The 18,360-nt window shown below is 43.2% G+C and overlaps 1 protein-coding gene across 1 annotated transcript in view; it reads right to left on the reverse strand.

The window, feature by feature from the left end:
* Positions 1-18,122, reverse strand: part of LOC137375691 (matrin-3-like) — a 51,770-nt gene extending 33,648 nt beyond the window's left edge. Inside the window, exons 1-5 of the mRNA XM_068043079.1 lie at positions 17,998-18,122; positions 7,511-8,580; positions 6,862-6,923; positions 5,604-5,642; positions 3,842-3,915 (exon numbers count right to left, since the gene is read on the reverse strand). Coding sequence (XP_067899180.1) covers positions 3,842-3,915; positions 5,604-5,642; positions 6,862-6,923; positions 7,511-8,449 — 1,114 coding nt within the window. The 5' untranslated portion in view covers positions 8,450-8,580; positions 17,998-18,122. The remainder of the gene's footprint in view (positions 1-3,841; positions 3,916-5,603; positions 5,643-6,861; positions 6,924-7,510; positions 8,581-17,997) is intronic.
* Positions 18,123-18,360: the final 238 nt, after the last annotated feature.

Raw genomic sequence — 18,360 nt, forward strand, 5'->3', positions numbered from 1 at the left:
CCGGGAGCGAGCAGTCAAGAGGGGAAACAGCAAGGCCAGAAGCGAGCAGCCGAGAGGGGAAGCAGTGAGGCCAGGAGCGAGCGACCGAGAGGTTTGTAGAGGGGGTGCGGGTGCGGTGGAGCGGCAAAACGGGTGGGAAATGAGCAGCTAAAGCTGGGTACTGTTGAGGGGGAATGGAGGCAGCGATTGCAGCCATTGAGAGATGAGGCAATGTTTGGCCATCATTATGTCTGGCGTCATTTTGTGGTGACGTTGGTGTGCGCATGCATAGATTCATACTGGCAAGCTGAAAAATGTTCGGATGCACTGATGATGTCAATGATCACTCTGCGCATGCTCTATGTTGTCAGGAAACACTCCATATCTGAAAATACTTCAATGCCACTAGCCGCCTACCCTGCTTGATGATTACACTGTTGCTGGACACCTGGAGATCCCCTTGACTTGGAGACAGATTCAAAGTGACGGGAAAGGGAAAATCCACACCAAAGAGATTGCTAAATCTTTGTAGGCAGCTTTGAGATCAGTGGCGCAGCTGTCGCTTCGCCACTGACCGTGACATTTGGGCCATTAAGTTACTCCAGATACGCTATTGCGCAGAGAAAGCAATTACACGTAGTCAGAACAGCATCAGTAGCATGGGATCAGATTCTACATAATAGAACTTGCTTTCAACAGAAGCAACAGGGTTGGCAGGCAAAGCTTTAGCACCACTGAAATAAATTAAGCTTAGAAATAACAGACAGAAACAGCAAACGTGATCTTATAACTGCCGAAGCCACATGCCAAACTAAATAATGTGGATCAACCATCAAAATGTGTCGTTCACGACCCTTTGTGTGGCACTATCAAGCAAAATGACCAGTTTAAATGTAAGAATGATGGCAGAAAGAGGTCTTCTGAAGGTTAAGACAGAGCCTACCTTTTGAGGAATTGGCTTGACTTTTCAAGTGAAACTAAAACTACTGGATGTGCACCAATCACATTTCCGGTCAAAGACAGATGGTAAGTGGCAATATAAATTTTGCATAAATTGTTTTGCATAAAAGCCTGTTAAAGATGCAAATGAGACAGGAATAGGCATGTCACATAGGTTACCAAGCTCAATGATTCTATAAGCTTTTAGGATGTAAACCTTTGGCGTCCACTGCAGTTCAGTTGATCGCACTCTCGCTTGAGGCAGAAGGTTGTGTGTTGATATCCCACTCTAGAGAATCTAGGCTGATACTCCACTGCAGTTCTGTCAGATGTGCCAGCTTTTGGATGAGACATTAAACCAGGGTCCTGTCTGCCCTCTCAAGTGGATCTAAAAGATCCCATGGCACTATTTCAAAAAGAGAAAGGGAGTTCTGGCATAATGTATCATGGCAGTATGGGACAGCTGAACTTCTCCTGTCTGACTTTTCCATATGCAAGTTGCACGCCATCTTGTATTGGACATATATCAATATCCATCACCACTGGGTCAGATCCTGGAAATATCTGTGTAACAGCATGTGAGCCCATCACTACCAGAACTGCAATGGTTCAAGAAGGCAGCCCACTACCATATTCTCAGGTCAACTAGAGATGGGCAATAAAGGCAGTTTTGTTAACACCCACTTCATGAGAATAAATTTTAACAAAGCAAGATAATCAGATGAAAAGTGTTTATAAAATCGGCAGCAGGTTTCATATTTCTCCAAGTTACAGAATGTCAAAAACAAAGTGGGTTCGTGTCATGGGCTTAAATCACAGGCTTAAGTCACTTGGAACAAACTATGATGGCCCAAATGTCTAAACCTGAAGCTAATATCAACCAGCTGAAGGTTTACTGACATAGGCCTTATTGAGCCTATACATAACATGGCACAGGATTAACTGAGAGTGTCCATTCTCTATTAAAGACCTCACAGAAAACTCAAAAGGCTTTCTGAATGTTGGAAAACATGAACAAAGAGAATATTGCTACATAACTATTCCTGACTATATTCCAAACTATACTTACTTATAGCACTGATGAATTCCAGAGGCGAGGTGAGAGTAACTGCCTTTGACATCAAGACAGCATTTAACTGAGTGAGGCACTGAAGAGCCCTAGCAAAATCATTGGGAATAAGGTGGAAAACTCACCACTGGCTGAAGTCATAATTAGCACAAAGGAACATAGTTGTCGTTGTTGGCAGCCAATCATCTCAGCCTTAGGACACTGCTGCAGGAATTCCTCAGGATAGCGTCCTAGGCCTAACCATCAGCTGCTTCATTAATGACCCTCCTTCCATCCTAAGGTCAGAACTGAGGATGTTTGCTGATTGCACAGTGCTCAGTACCATTCACAACTCCTCAGATAATGAAGTAGAGTATGCCTACATACAGCAAAACCTGGATGACATTCAGGATTGGGCTGATAAGTGGCAAGTAACATTTGCTCCACACAAGTTCCAGGCAATGACCATCTCCAAGGAGAGAGATTCTAACAATCTCCCCTTGACCATCAATGGCATTACCATCGTTGAATCCCGCACCATCAACATCCTGGGGGGTGGGGGTCACCATTGGCCAGAAACTATAACTGGACCAGCCACATAAATACCTAAAAGAGGTCGGAGGCTGGGAATTCTTCAGAGAGTATCTCACCTCCCAACTCCCCAAAGCCTGTCCATCATCTACAAGGCACGTCAGAAATGTGATGGAATACTCACTCCCCAGTTGCCTGGATAAGTGCAGCTCCAACAACACTAAAGAAGCTCAACACCATCCAGGACAAAGCAGCTCACTTGATTGGCACCTCATCCATCACCTTAAACAATCATTCCCTCCACAACCAGAGCACTGTGGCTGCAGCATGTACTATTTACAAGATGCACTGCAGCAACTCGACAAAGTTGCTTTGACAGAACCCTTCAAACTTGCGATCTCTCCCGACCACCTAGAAGAACAAGGGCAGCAGGCATATGGGAACACCACCACCTGCATGTTCCCATTCTGACTTGGAACTATATTGCTGTTCCTTCGATGTTCCTGGGCCAAAATTAAGCCCCTGGGTGCGTCTACACATGGATTGCAGCGGCTCACCAACTACCTTCTCAAGGGCAATTAGGCATGGGCAATAAATACTGGCCCTGTCAGTGATGCCCACGTCCCATGAATGAATAAAGAAGATAAAATAATAAAACTTGAAATTTTTTTTACTGGTACTTATGGACAACGGTGATTTGTAGTGGACCTTATATATAACAGACTGACACAATTCATCTGACCAAAACAGCAGCACTGTGGTGTGACTTCCCAAAAGCAATGCCCGTGGTGATTTTTTTTTCCCCTCATGGAATGGTGACAGCATATTCTTCTGTGGAGGGTGACCAAATGAAGAACATTTGACACCTTAATTCATTCCCTTAAACCTGAACTGAATTTGTAAATATTCTTCAGTACGGCAACAAAACTAATTAGTAGTCCCTCCCATGAATGGAGGGGTAGAATTTGGATTTATGGCTGCAATTCTCACCACAAAACAACAGAGAGGGAGAGGAAAATCATTCTCAAACTGAGGAGGGAGAAGAGAGCAAATAGTCAATGAACTGTCAGAGACAGAAGAGGAAACGATCAGTGGAAAACTTGGATGTTGACAGAAATGCAAAAGAAAATACTGAACTGGGGAGAGATATGCCGCAGTTGAGGTGAAGGACAAATCACTGATGTGTTGCACAAAGGGGCAAATCGCTGTCAAACTGGTGGAGGGTCATATTCAGCTAGTAAAATAGTTTGTTGAGGTAACTAAATGACCAATAAAATTAAAAATGAAACAAAAAACAGAACTGTGATTGCCCATCATCAGTAGTGTAAGTGAGTTTATTTTTACCTGTGCTTCTTTTGACCTTCACCTTTTTTTTGAGTATAAGAGTCGGAGCTTTGGTCTTCGTAACTGGATTTTTCCTGTATGCAATCAAAACATTAGCTGTAATATACTTTAATAAGCAAGTAGTAGAGGTTTCAATTAAGAAGCAAGTTGCAACCATGATAATTAAAATACAATGAAGACTAAAGTTAGTAATTTTATAAATCCAGACAATTAAATATTGTCCAAATCTCCCACTAGAATTGAATAACAGGCTATGCCAGTTACTATATAAATTTGCAACAAACTGGGAGATTACACTTAAGTTAGACACCAATGTACAAGTCATCTATAATTAGTATTGTAAATTTTACAAGTTGATGCTTTTCATTATCCTGGTAAGGTACTTACAACGGAAATACTACATATACTTAAGCTGACCTTCTTGGAAGACAAAAGGCAAAATACCACAGATGTTGGAAATTTGAAATATAAACAGAAGATGTTGGAAATACTCAGATCAGGCAGCATCTCTGGAGAGAGAATCAGAGTTAACGTTGAAGGTGTGTGACCTTTTCTCAGAATTAAAAAATATTACAAATGTTAAGAGGTTTTAAGCAAATACAGGCACAGGGAAAGATGTGGGGTGGAGGGGAGTATGGCAAGAACAAGACAGACACTCCCCTTTGCCTCCTTTCCTCCCCCACCATTCTCCCTGCACTTGTACTTGGTTAAAACTTATTAACATTTGTAATATTTTACAATTCTGATGAAAGGTCACACACCTGAAAACATTAATTCGGTTTCACGTTCCGCAGATGTTGCCTGACCTGAACATTTATAGCTTTTTCGGTTTACTTCTCAGAAGACAACCTGTAAATGGGGGCTTTGAGTTGACTTTTGTAATATTTAGCCCTCCATTGGCAACAACTGATTCTGATTGCACAGTCAGACCAGATGCAGCATAAGATCATCCAAGAACCCGGCTTCCTTTTGCCCACTATGGGTTTACCAACAAAATTGTTGTCTCTTCTGTTTAAAACATCTGCATGTTGCTGGGTTTGAAGGAACTCTGGCCCACAGGAGACAAAGACTGCCCAAGATACCTAATTGGCTATTTTAACTCCAGTTAAAATCTCAATAGACCTTTCGTACAGTGATTGTCCCCCAACATCCAAGTCAAAGGTAATGTATCTCGATGGGGAGTGCACAACCTTTTTAGACTCTGTCCTTGTCCCATGCTGCTGAACATTTTGCAAGCCAGTCACAGTAAGGAACTGATCAAGTAAAGGACTCACCCACCAAAAAAATCTAGTAAAACCAGGGATTTGCTAGTCCCTGTCAATCGAGAATCAACTGAAACAATAGCACCAAGCCAGGAACGGAAAACAAGAATTCATCCCATTCAGCTCACTCCTTCCACTGACCGTACAAATACACAAGAACCTAAAAAATATGAGGTGTTCGTCCCTTGAGCCAGCTCCAGCATTCATTATGACTGAACTTCTGCATCAGCTACATCTGCCTACACTATCCCCATATCCCTCAATTCCCTTAATATCCAAAAATCTGTCAGTCTCTGACGTCGATAAACTCAACGACTGAGTATCAACAGCTCTACCCTGTTCACTACTCTAAATAAAGAATCCATCCAATCATGAACTCCACTCTATTCATCTGAAGTTCCAAAATTCAAGCAAGTTAACTGCCATATAATTTCTCACACCAATGAACTAGTGTGGACTAGCTTATCCACACAGCTCTTGCTGAATGTAGTTTGACTTACTTTGCAACTGGTAGTTCTCCAGGGACCCAATCTGGATAGCTAGAAATAAACATGAAAAATGTTAATTTGATTAACAATGGAACGGGCATTATAATGGAAGCACCATTAAATAAATGATCACGACAGGGAGAAAAAAAAAACTCACCAAAGCCATTAACTGCCTACAGAAATAATACATAACAGTTGCGAGAAATTTTCCAAGAATCAGAGAACCAAAAAGTTTTTTTCAACTTGTCCTTTCTTAACTGCCAATATACCTCTTCATCTTGTCAAACTGAGTAACTACTTTCTAATAATATCGTTAGCCAAAGGACATAAATATGCTGAGCACAAAAATAATCCATTTTATGTTGTACTATAAGAGGTACCTGATCAAGTCGTCATTATTAGGAAGGAAAGCATCCTGCACATGCATCAAAAAGCCCAGAGTATCAACAGAAGGAAATAGGGTGCATTGAGTGTTAGAATACTGTAACAAATCAAACGATATTCCTCCAGTGCTTTTTCTTGAGATTTAAATACATCTATAATTAGATTTAATGGTGGAACTTTAATAGTATCAGCACTGTAAAATCTGTGCCTGTCCTCCAATAAACATAATGGCTCTCAGTCGCATCAGCCCCACTCTCAACTCATCCCCTGAACGCATCCTGCTGTACTATTTCAAAATCTGTTTTTTCAACCTTTCCTAACTTATCTTTCATACCTTGCCATCCAGTCCTCTTATTTCCCTGAAAAGCATCTTAAGGCTTCTTGAAAATTAAGGGCACTGCGTGAATGCAAGTTGCTACTGATACAATAGCCAAATTCTACATGGCTTTCAGTGACTTTTCTATTCTATTCAATGTAACAAATTCAAGGCAAACATCAAACCCATTCTGGCACTTTACACCTTATACAATTCAGTCTATCGCCTCTACAAGTACAGAACACCCCCTACAATAATTTTACATCGAATGGAGTATTCAAAATAAACTGAGACTGCCTTATTTTCACACACCAACATAAGATCAGAACAGTAAATTTTGTACATAGCTTGTTCCATGACTGAAGAGCACGTGGAATTTAAGCACTGTTTGAAATTGGGCTGCAAAGTGCACGGTATCAATGATACCCACAGTACTATTTCAGAAATTAATGTAACAAGATCAGATCCATGTACCTTACATAAACACTCTGCAAACTCATACTCCAACCATAAAAAATGTACTGGTAAAAACACAGAAGTCATTGATCAATTCCAAATATTAATACATACACTCTCTGAAGTAAAAGGCAGCGTAGCTTGTGTAATGGATCATTCATATGATCATTCCAATCCTGTACAACATGAAAACAAAAGATTAGATTGCTTTGATAATAAGGGATGGCACAATTATAAACATCTTACATTTTAGCCTCAATAGAAATCAAGATTATTCGCAGCAAAGACTGCATGAAGTAGAATTAATTTTATGTACAGTAAATTCAGCAATAGCATGTAAGTACCCAGTGCACAGAGACATTGAGCACAGGCTAGCTGACTGAAGTGTCCCATGTCTCAAATGTCGTAGCCTCTAATCAGTCATTAGAATTCCTTTCAAAAATCACACCAATTTTACAAGACAGCATCTGAACTCCCTATTGATAACATTGTAAATTATGGTTATTTACTATTCTGTATTCCATTGGATAAATCTGGATATCCAATGTGAGGGCTAGCACATCTAGTACAATCATTCACAAGAAAACTGGAGGTATACAAAATTAAGTGTAATAGATTTGTCAACGCCATTCTAAGTGTAATTGTTTAGATTTGCTCACCAGTATAATGAAACAGAATAATAAATCCAGAACTACGAGTTGCAATGTTAGAGGGAGAACAGATGATGTGAGAAATAAGAATTAGATATTATCAAGTTACTCACCTGCAGAGTATCAATTATTTTGTCACACAGTGAGCAACAGTGCGGGAGCACTACAGGCAAGTAGCCAAGAAAATCCTTTATGTTTTGTAGAATAGGAGTTCTCCGTTTTTTCTCAAGGAGAGACAGTTCTTCTGCACATGGAAAGGGAAGCTCCTCAACTACTTCGTAATCGGATTCGGTTTCAGAATCAGAATCAAATTTACTTTGATGACGTGGCGACTCAGAGAAATGCCTCTCTTTTTTACGAAAACTGTCACCACTTATTCCGTCCTGTTCAGATCCAGCACTGGATTCTCCAGAAGAAGGATCATAGCCGTAGTTGACTAGAGGTTTGCGCACAATGCCTTGACTTTCAGAATTCCTTTCTTTCAATGGTTTTTCTTCAGTTCCATCATCACGAGAAGTCCTGGTGGAATGGCTTTGTTGTGGAGAATTGTCACCTTTGCTGTGTTTCAAAGATGCTCGCTTCTTTTTAATCTGCTTAAGAATCTTTGGCAAGGAATCAAGTGTAAGTTTGTCTTTAGGATAGCTCTCTACTTCATCCAGATCCTTAGATGAAAGGCCAAGAGCAGCTAAAATGTTACTAGTCTTCTGTGAACGAACTGGTTTTTTAACATGTGACAACAGCTGGTTTTGATGTCCAGCTTCAAAGGAAGACAAATTACTGTTTGCAGTGTTCATTTTACAAGAAGATGCATCACCTGAAGTCTGACTTTGAGATTGTAGTCGACCACTTTGCAGTTCAAAGTTCTGACAGGGTTCCACATCTTGCTCAATTTTCTGATCCCGTCTTAAATGTATTGTACCATATGGAATTTGACTCAGTTTCTCAACTTCTATTTGAGCAACAGGAGACTGGTCAGATGCAGAAAGGTCAACATTTGCATCTTGAAAGTGAACCTTTTTAGCACCACCAATTATGTTCTGACCCTTTGACATTTTGGCAGAAAAGTGTGGCTACATCAAGGCTGCTAAAAGTAGGTTGGACCTTCAGGAAGTAACAGGAAGTTGTAGTAAAGCTGTCCAGTTTGATGAAAATAGGACTGAATAATTTCACCAATGTTGCCAAGCTTAAAGTTAAAGAAAAACATTAAAGTCAAGAACAAGGTTTTCAAGTCATCTGCAAACTTAAAACTTTTTAAAAAACAGGTAACTGCAACATTTACACAGTAGCATTTTAAAAAATTACAAAAAATAAAAGTAATGTTTTCACTCACAGCAATTTCAATATGCACTGACAGATATCCGTAAAAAAGGAAAATTGGAAATCTATAACAGAAAGAGGGGATGAGGGTATGCAGTTGATATAAAAACAGAAAATGCTGTGCAACAGTGCAGCTGATGTTGTGTATATCAAAGGCCTTTTGAATGTTCATTAAGTACCACATATTAGACTTTTCAGCAAAATTGAAACCCATGCGATAAAAGGGGCAGTAACAGCATGGATGCAAAATTGGCTAAGAGACAGAAAACAGAGTATTGTAGTGAATGATGTTTTTTGGACTGGAGGAAGTGGCATGCCCAAAGGTTCAGAACTACTGCTGTTTTTAATATACATTAATGATTTGGATTTGTGGGTACAACGCACAATTTTGAAATGTGCAGATCACACAAGTGAGGAAAAGAGTATAATAGACTGCCAGAGGACATAGTCAGGTTGGTGGAATGGGCAGACATATGGCAGATCAAACTCAATTCAGAAAAGTATGGAGGTAATACCAGAGACCATATAAACTATATGGTACAATTTTAAAGGGTTTGCAAGATGAAGACCTGTGGGTCTTGTGCACAAATCTTCAAAGGTGGCAGCATCTGTGGAGAGAAAAGCAGAGTTAGAAATATAATAGATTTTGAGCAAGTGAAAGGAGGGAGGGATGAAATGTCATTTAATGTCTCCTGCCCTCCACCCTATCACAGACCTTCCATTTTGTTCTTATTTCCCCCTCCCCCCTTTCACTTGCTCAAAACCTCTTACAATTCTAACCTTTGCCAGTTCTCGTGAAAGGTTATCGATCTGAAACGTTTACTCTGTTTCTCTCTCCACAGATGCTGCCTGACCTGTCAAGTATTTCCAGCATTTTCGGTTTTTGTTTCAGATTTTCAGCATCCACAGTATTTTATTTTTGTGTTCAAAGGTGGCAGGACAGGTTAATAAAGCTTATGGGATCCTGGGCTTTATAAATGGAGGCACAGAGTACAAAAGCCAGGAAATAATGCAAAATACTAGATCAGCCCCAGCTGGAGTATTGTGTCCTATTCTGGGCACCACACTTTGGAAGGACGTGAAGACTTTGGAGATGGTAAAGAGGAGATTTACTAGAATGGTTCCCAGGATGAGGAATTACAGTTATCTGGATAAACTGGAGAAGCTGGGGTTGTTATCCTTACAACAGAGAAGACCAAAAGGAGATTTGATAGACGTTTAAAATCATAACGGGTTTAGATAGCATAAGAATAGAGAAACTATTTCCAATGGCTGATGGTACAGATTTAAGGTGATTGGCAAAAGAACCAGTGGAGACATGAGGAAAAACTTAATAAAACAGGTGATTAAGATTTGGAATGCACTGCCTGATAGGGTGGTGGATCAATAGTCATCTTCAAAAGGAAATTGAATAAATACTTGAAGGAGAAAAAATTTTCAGGGATGGGGAAAGAGGGGGAAGGGTCAGACCAACAGGATTGCTCCTTGAGAGCCAGTGCAGACTCAATGGGCTGAATGTCCTTCTGGCCTGTACTATTCTATGATCGACATAACTAGAAATGAGAGCGCCAGAACGATCAGTGCATTAACATTAGTTTTGTCTTGGTGTCTTCATGCAATGAGTACAAATGCCATTTCTACACAGATGTTAAAAATGCAGACATCACAAAATACCATAAGCAGGATTTCTGTATTCTTCTAACATAATCGCGGCACAGTGGCGCAGTGGTTAGCACTGCAGCCTCACAGCTCCAGGGACCCGGGTTCGATTCCAGGTACTGCCTGTGTGGAGTTTGCAAGTTCTCCCTGTGTCTGCGTGGGTTTTCTCCGGGTGCTCCGGTTTCCTCCCACAAGCCAAAAGACTTGCAGGTTGATAGGTAAATTGGCCATTATAAATTGTCACTAGTATAGGTAGGTGGTAGGGAAATATAGGGGCAGGTGGGGATGTTTGGTCGGAATATGGGATTAGTGTAGGATTAGTATAAATGGGTGGTTGATGTTCGGCACAGACTCGGTGGGCCGAAGGGCCTGTTTCAGTGCTGTATCTCTAATCTAATCTAATCCAGCATTACCAATGGAGAATGTACTGTACAAACAGCACTTGTGGGTTGAGGTAAAGCAACCTCAACCACGTTAAGCAAATTTACTTTTATATTTACTGTAACTATGTCATAATACCATAAGCTAATTGCTGGACTTTTATGGTGCATTTTGATTCATGTGGCTAAACAGTAAACACAAAGATACTGGGAGACAGAGGCGCAAGAGCCAACTGTGCAGCAGCCCCGACAAACAAATTTCTCTGCAGCACCTGTGGAAGAGCCTGTCATTCTAGAATTGGCCTTTATAGCCACTCCAGGCGCTGCTTCACAAACCACTGACCACCTCCAGACGCGTATCCATTGTCTCTCGAGATTAGGAGGCCCAAAAGAAAGAACTGGGAGAAAGTGAAATATACATAGCACCCAACATAGCTCCACTGGGCGCAGAAACAAATTTTGTATGGCTGACTTTGTCTTAACAGTATCAATATACCCCAGTAAAATTTTCAGTTTATTCCCCATAAACTAAAAATATACTCCTATTGCAGGCACCTAACAGAGATTTTTGCTATTTTTCTTTTACTGGCCCAATCACCTTCACCCTTGATCAGTACTGTACTCAATTCCTTTGTGCAACCCTGGACATATATTAGCAATCATCATTGGGAAGCAGAATAACACATCCTTCCTGTCACTAGTACAATTATCTTTTCCCATGCTTGGGCTTATGAGTTCAGGACACAGTTTTTTTCAGGTAAGGTTTTACAGGACAATTATCGAGTTTTTGTTTACCTCAGAGATGTTGGCTTGTGAGACACACAAAGGAAAAATGAGTGAAGCTGTGGCAGCAGCAGAAGCAGAAAGACAGAGGATATTATTGGAAATTCTAACTTACAGAAAGGTTGATTTATTTTACTCAATACAAAAGCTGAATGATTTCATTGCCTAAGCATTCCTTTCCGACAAAAAAAGCAAAAAAATTAGAATGGAAACACAAACCTCTTGGACAGTTCAACCGATAGCCAACATTCTAGCAAGACTGAGGAAAATACCCACGAATGAAATCAGACACATAAGCAAGGTTTGTGAATTGATGCACATGTTTGCAACATGCATAGGCGTTTCCATAGCAACACTGCTTGGATGTGTCATATAGATTGATTTCAAAGTGAAAGTACCTCCCTTTGTTTTACAGAAAGGGGGAAGCATGAATCGAAGACATAAAAACACTCGAGAAAACTGCAAGAGCAATTCAGAGAAACAAGACAACAAAGTGGAAGATAAACAAATACAGAAATGGCAGGACGAAGAATTAGGAAGTGGGAAACACGCCAAGACACAATTCCAGGAAGAGAAAGCAAGTTTTGTACTTTTACCTATAACGCAGTACCTTCGGATGGCAGATAAATTAGGGCTGCTAAACAATTCCCCCGCATTGTCTTTAGACCAAATTGTGCATGCGCTTGAGACAATTCAACACAAAAAAGCTTTACATAAATGACAATTAAATAAAAACCTAACATGGAATTGAAGATCTATTTAAAAAACACCCTCTCATATAAATTAAAATTTAAAATATATTGAACTGTTATGATACAGTCATACAGCACAGAAACAGGCTCTTCGGCCCATCGTGTCCGTGACGGCCATCAAGCACCTTTCTATTCTAATCCCATTTTCCAGCACTTGGCCCATAGCCTTGTATGTTATGGCATTTCAAGTGCTCATCTAAATACTTGTTAAATGTTGTGAGGATTCCTGTCTCTACCACCCCTTCAGGCAGTGTGTTCCAGATTCCAACCATCCTCTGGGTGAAAAATGTTTTCCTCAAATCCCCTCTAAACCTCCTGCCCCTTACCTTAAATCTATGCCCCCTGTTACTGACACCTCTGCTAAGGGAAAAGGTTTCTTCCTATCTACCTTATCAATGCCCCTCATAATTTTGTATACCTCAATCAGGACCCCCTCAGCCTTCTCTGCTCTAAGGAAAACAACCCTAGCCTAGCCAGTCTCTCTTCATAGCTGAAATGCTCCAACCCAGGCAACACCCTGGTGAATCTCCTCTGCACCCTCTCCAGTGCAATCACATCCTTCCAAGAGTGTGGTGACCAGAACAGCACACTGCACTCCAGCTGAGGCGTAACTAGTGTTTTATACAGCTTCATCATAATCTCCCTGCTCATATTCCATGCCTCGGCTAATAAAGGCAAGTGTCCCATATGCCTTCCGAACTACCTTATCTACCTGTGCTGCTGCTTTCAGTGATCTATGGACAAGTACACCAAGGTCCCTCTGACTTTCTGTACTTCCTAGGGTCCTACCATCCATTGTATATTCCCTTGCCTTGTTAGTCCTCCCGAAATGCATCACCTCACACTTCTCAGGATTAAATTCCATTTGCCACTGCTCTGCCCATCTTACCAGCCCATCCATATCGTCCTGAAATCTAAGGCTTTCCTCCTCATTATTTACAACACCACAAATTTGCGTGTCATCTGTAAACTTACTGATCTTACCTCCTATATTCACATCTAAATCACTAATGTACACTACAAACAGCAAGGGTCCCAGCATCGATCCCTGTGGTACACCACTGGTCACACGCTTCCAATCGCAAAAACAACCCTCCACCATCACCCTCTGCCTCCTGCCACTAAGCCAATTTTGGATCCAATTTGCCAAATTGCCCTGGATCCCATGGGCTCTTACCTTCTTAACCAATCTCCAATGCGGGACCTTACTGAAGTCCATGTAGACTACATCAACTGCTTTACCCTCATCTACACATCTAGTCACATCCTCGAAAAATTCAATCAAGTTTGTTGGACATGATTTCCCCCTGACAATACCATGCTGACTATCCCTGATTAATCCTTGCCTCTCCAAGTGGAGATTAATCCTGTCCCTCAGAATTATTTCCAATAGTTTCCCTACCACTGATGTTAGACTCACCAGCCTGTAATTACCTGGTTTATCCCTGCTGTGCTTCTTGAATAATGGTACCATATTTGCTGTCCTCCAGCACCTCTCCTGTGGCCAGAGAGGATTTGAAAATTTGTGTCAGAGCCCCTGCTATCTTCTCCCTTGCCTCACATAACAGCCTGGGATACATCTCACTGGGCCTGGGGATTTATCCACTTTTAAACCCGCTGAAACCGCTAATACCTTTCAATGTTAATTTGTTCCAGTATATCATAATCCCCCTTCCTGATCTCTACACCTACATCGTCCTTCTCCATAGTGAACAGAGATGAAAAGTAATCATTTAAAACCTCACCTACGTCCTCCGGCTCCACACACAGATTGTCTCTTTGGTCCCTAATGGGCCCTACTTTTTCCCTAGTTATCCTCTTGCCCTTAATATACTTATAAAATGCCTGGGGATTTTCCTTTATCTTGCCCCCTCTTCGCTCTCCTAACTACTTTTTTAAGTACCCCCCGCCCCCCCCACATTTTCTATATTCCTCTGGGGCCTCCGTTGCTTTTAAGCCCTCTGAATCTGCCTTAAGCCTTCTTTTTTTTCCTTATCCAATCCTCTGTATCCCTTGACATCCAGGGTTCCCTGGACTTGTTGGTCCTACCCTTCACCTTTACGGGAACATGTTGGCCCTGAACTCCTTTTTGAATGACTTCCACTGGTCTGATGTAGACTTTCCTACAAGTAGCTGCTCCCAATCCCCTTTGTCCAGATCCTGTTTTATCATATTGAAATCGGCCTTCCCCCAATTCAGTACCTTTATTTCTGCTCCATCTTTGTCCTTTTCCATAACTTGCTTAAATCTTAGACTTATGGTAACTATCCCCGAAATGCTCCCCCACTGACACTTCTACCACTTGTCGGTCCAGTATTGCCCCTTCTCCTGTAGGACTTTCTACGTGCTGGCTCAAAAAGCTCTCCTGGATGCACTTTAAGAATTCTGCCCCTTTTAAGCCTTTTGCGCTAAGATTATCCCACTTCATGCTGCAGAAGTTGAAATTCCCTACTATTATTACCCATTATTTTTAAACCTCCCTGAGATTTGCCTACATATCGGCTCCTCTATCTCTCCCTATTTGGAGGCCTTTAGTAAACTCCCAACCACGTGATTGCCCCCTTTTGGTTTTTAAGTTCTACCTGTATGGCCTCATTTGAGGAACCTTCTAAGACATCATCCTTCCTTACTGCAGTAACTGACTCCTTGATCAATAGTACAATGCCACCTCCTCTTTTACAATCACCACCCCCCCCCCACAGCCCATCACGCCTGAATATTCTATACCCTGGAATGTTAAGCTGCCAGTCCTGCCCTTCCCTCAACCATGTCTCCATGATAGCAATAATATCATATTCCCATGTGTTAATCAATGCCCTCAATTATCTGCCTTACTTGTAAGACTCCTTATGTTAAAATAGATGCAATCCAGCCTTGCATTATTCGCTTGTGCCTTAACAGGTCTATATCTGCTCTGCCTTCTAGACTGATTTAATTTCTCTTCTTTATTTGGCTGTGCATCACTCCCGACTGTACCTCCACTCTGTATCCCATCCCCCTACCAAATTAGTCCCCCCCAGCCCAACAGCACCAGCAAACCTCCCTGCAAGGATGTTGGTCCCACTCCAGTTCAGGTGCAACCCGTCCAACTTGTACAGGTCCCACCTTCACCAGAAACAGACCCAGTGATCCAGGAAACTACAGCCCTCCCTCCTGCACCATCTCTTCAGCCACGCATTCATCTGCTCTATCCTCCTATTCCGAAACTCACTAACAAGTGGCACCAGAAGTAATCCAGAGATTACAACCTTTGAGGTCCTGATTTTTAATCTGCTACCCAGCTCCCTAAATTCTTGTTGCAGGACCTCACCCCTCTTTCTACCTATGTCGTTAGTACCAACGTAAACCACGACCTCTCACTGTTCACCCTCCCCCTATAAATGAATATTCGATGCAGCACACCATAATCCAAATGGCACTCAACTACACCAGTGTCAATGTTAGAGTTTCAGAGTTCCTATGAAAGGTCAAAGAAATGTGACTCTGTTTCTCTCGCCACAGATACTGTCAGGCCTTCTGTGTATTTTCAACACTTTATTTTTATTTTGTATCAATGTTAATTTGTTTAAATTTAAAATCGTCACTAAAAGAAAAATAACAAGGGGGCAACACTGTCCCTCCCTCCCCCCCCTTAGTTTGTGGGCAACACTGTCCCTCCCTCCCCCCCCTTAGTTTGGGGGCAACACTGTCCCTCCCCCCCTTGGTGGTATAGTGGACAGTGAAGAAGGTTGTCTAAGGTTACAACAGGATACAGATCAACTGGGAAAGTGGGCAAGGGATTGGCAAATGGAATTTAACGGCAGCACAGTGGCGCAGTGGTTAGCACTGCAGCCTCATAGCTCCAGCGACCCGGGTTCAATGCTGGGTACTGCCTGTGTGGAGTTTGCAAGTTCTCGTGTCAGCGTGGGTTTCCTCCAGGTGCTCCGGTTTCCTCCCACATGCCAAAGACTTGCTGGTTGATAGGTTAATTGGCCATTATAGATTGCCCCTAGTATAGGTAGGTGGTAGGGAAATATAGGGACAGGTGGGGATGTGGTAGGAATATGGAATTAGTGTAGGATTGGTATAAATGGGTGGTTGATGGTCGGCACAGACTCGGTGGGCTGAAGGGCCTGTTTCAGTGCTGTATCTCTAAACTAAACTAAACGTGTGAAAAGATGCATTTCTGGAAGTTAAACCAGGGCATGACATATACAGTGAATGGCAGGGCCCTGGGGAGTGTTGTTGAGCAGAGAGACCTTGGGGTGCAAGTACATAGTTCCCTGAAAGTGGCAACACAGGTAGACAGGGTGGTGAAGGCGGCGTATGGCATGCTTGCCTTCATTGGCCGAGGCACTGAGTACAAGAGTTGGGACGTCATGTTACAGTTGTACATGACGTTGGTTAGGCCGCATTTGGAGTACTGTGTGCAGTTCTGGTCACCGCACTACAGGAAAGATGTGATTAAGCTAGAGAGGGTGCAGAAAAGATTCACAAGGATGTTGCCTGGTTTGGAGGGCTTGAGTTAGAAAGAGAGATTGGATAGGCTGGGTCTGTTTTCCCTGGAGCGAAGGAGGCTGAGAGGGGACATGATAGAGGTATATAAAATTATGAGAGGCATAGATAGGGTAGATAGCCAGAGTATGTTTCCCATGTTAGGGGTGACTAAATCTAGAGGGCATTGATTTAAGGTGAGAGGGGGGAGGTTTAAAGGGGATCAAAGGGGTAAATTTTTCACACAAATAATTGTGGGTATCTGGAATGAGCTGCCAGAGGAGGTGGTGGAGACAGGAACAGTAGCAACATTTAAGAAGCATCTGGTCAGGTACTTGAATGAGCACGGCATTGAGGGATATGGAATTAATGCAGGCAGATGGGATTAGTATAGATAGGCATTATGGTCGGCATGGATGCAGTGGGCTGAAGGGCCTGTTTCTATGCTGTATGACTAGTTTGGGGGCAACACTGTCTCTCCCCCCCCCCTTAGTTTGGGGGCAACACTGTCCCTCCCCCCCACCTTAGTTTGGGGGCAACACTGTCCCTCTTCCCCCCCCACCTTAGTTTGGGGGCAACACTGTCCCTCTTCCCCCCCACCTTAGTTTGGGGGCAACACTGTCCCTCTTCCCCCCCCCTTTAGTTTGGGGGCAACACTGTCCCTCTTCCCCCCCCCTTTAGTTTGGGGGCAACACTGTCCCTCTTCCCCCCCCCCCTTTAGTTTGGGGGCAACACTGTCCCTCTTCCCCCCCCCTTTAGTTTGGGGGCAACACTGTCCCTCTTCCCCCCCCCTTTAGTTTGGGGGCAACACTGTCCCTCTTCCCCCCCCCCTTTAGTTTGGGGGCAACACTGTCCCTCTTCCCCCACCCTTAGTTTGGGGTTAATACTGTCCCTCCCCCCCCCCTCCCTTAGTTTGGGGGCAACACTGTCCCTCTTCCCCACCCCCCCCCCCTTTAGTTTGGGGGTAATACTACCTCTGTCCCCCCTCCCCCACCCGTGCGGGTTAATTCTGTTCCTCCTCCCAGTGGGGGTATTGCAGCCTACCTCTCTGCTTCTGTGGGGTTCCCACAGTTTCCCTCATTTTCCAGCGCCTCTTTAACCCGGATTTGATGCAAAATGGTGCCTGCTCTGCCAAACTGCCGTTTACCGCCGATGAGACACCGACATACTCCCACTGCTCCTCCGGCGGCACCAGCACTCCCGGTTTATTAGCTGAGCAAGCGTGAAGCCTCTTACCCTGCTCTCTCTCCCTCTGTCAGGCCACTTTTTTACCTTCTGTTGTCCATTGAGCGGCTGCAATCAGGCCTCACAAACCCCCAGAATGCAGCACGCCGCAACAACATCGCTTGCCAGGACTCCCACACTGCACCGCGCGCACCCGACACGCCAGGACTCCCACACTGCACCGCGCGCACCCGACTCGCCAGGACTCCCACATTGCACCGCGCGCACCCGACTCGCCAGGACTCCCACACTGCACCGCGCGCACCCGACTCGCCAGGACTCCCACACTGCACCGCGCGCACCCGACACGCCAGGACTCCCACACTGCATCGCGCGCACCCGACTCGCCAGGACTCCCACACTGCACCGCGCGCA

The sequence above is a fragment of the Heterodontus francisci genome, chromosome 12 (genome assembly GCF_036365525.1).
Source record: "Heterodontus francisci isolate sHetFra1 chromosome 12, sHetFra1.hap1, whole genome shotgun sequence".
Classification (NCBI taxonomy): Eukaryota; Metazoa; Chordata; class Chondrichthyes; order Heterodontiformes; family Heterodontidae; genus Heterodontus; species Heterodontus francisci.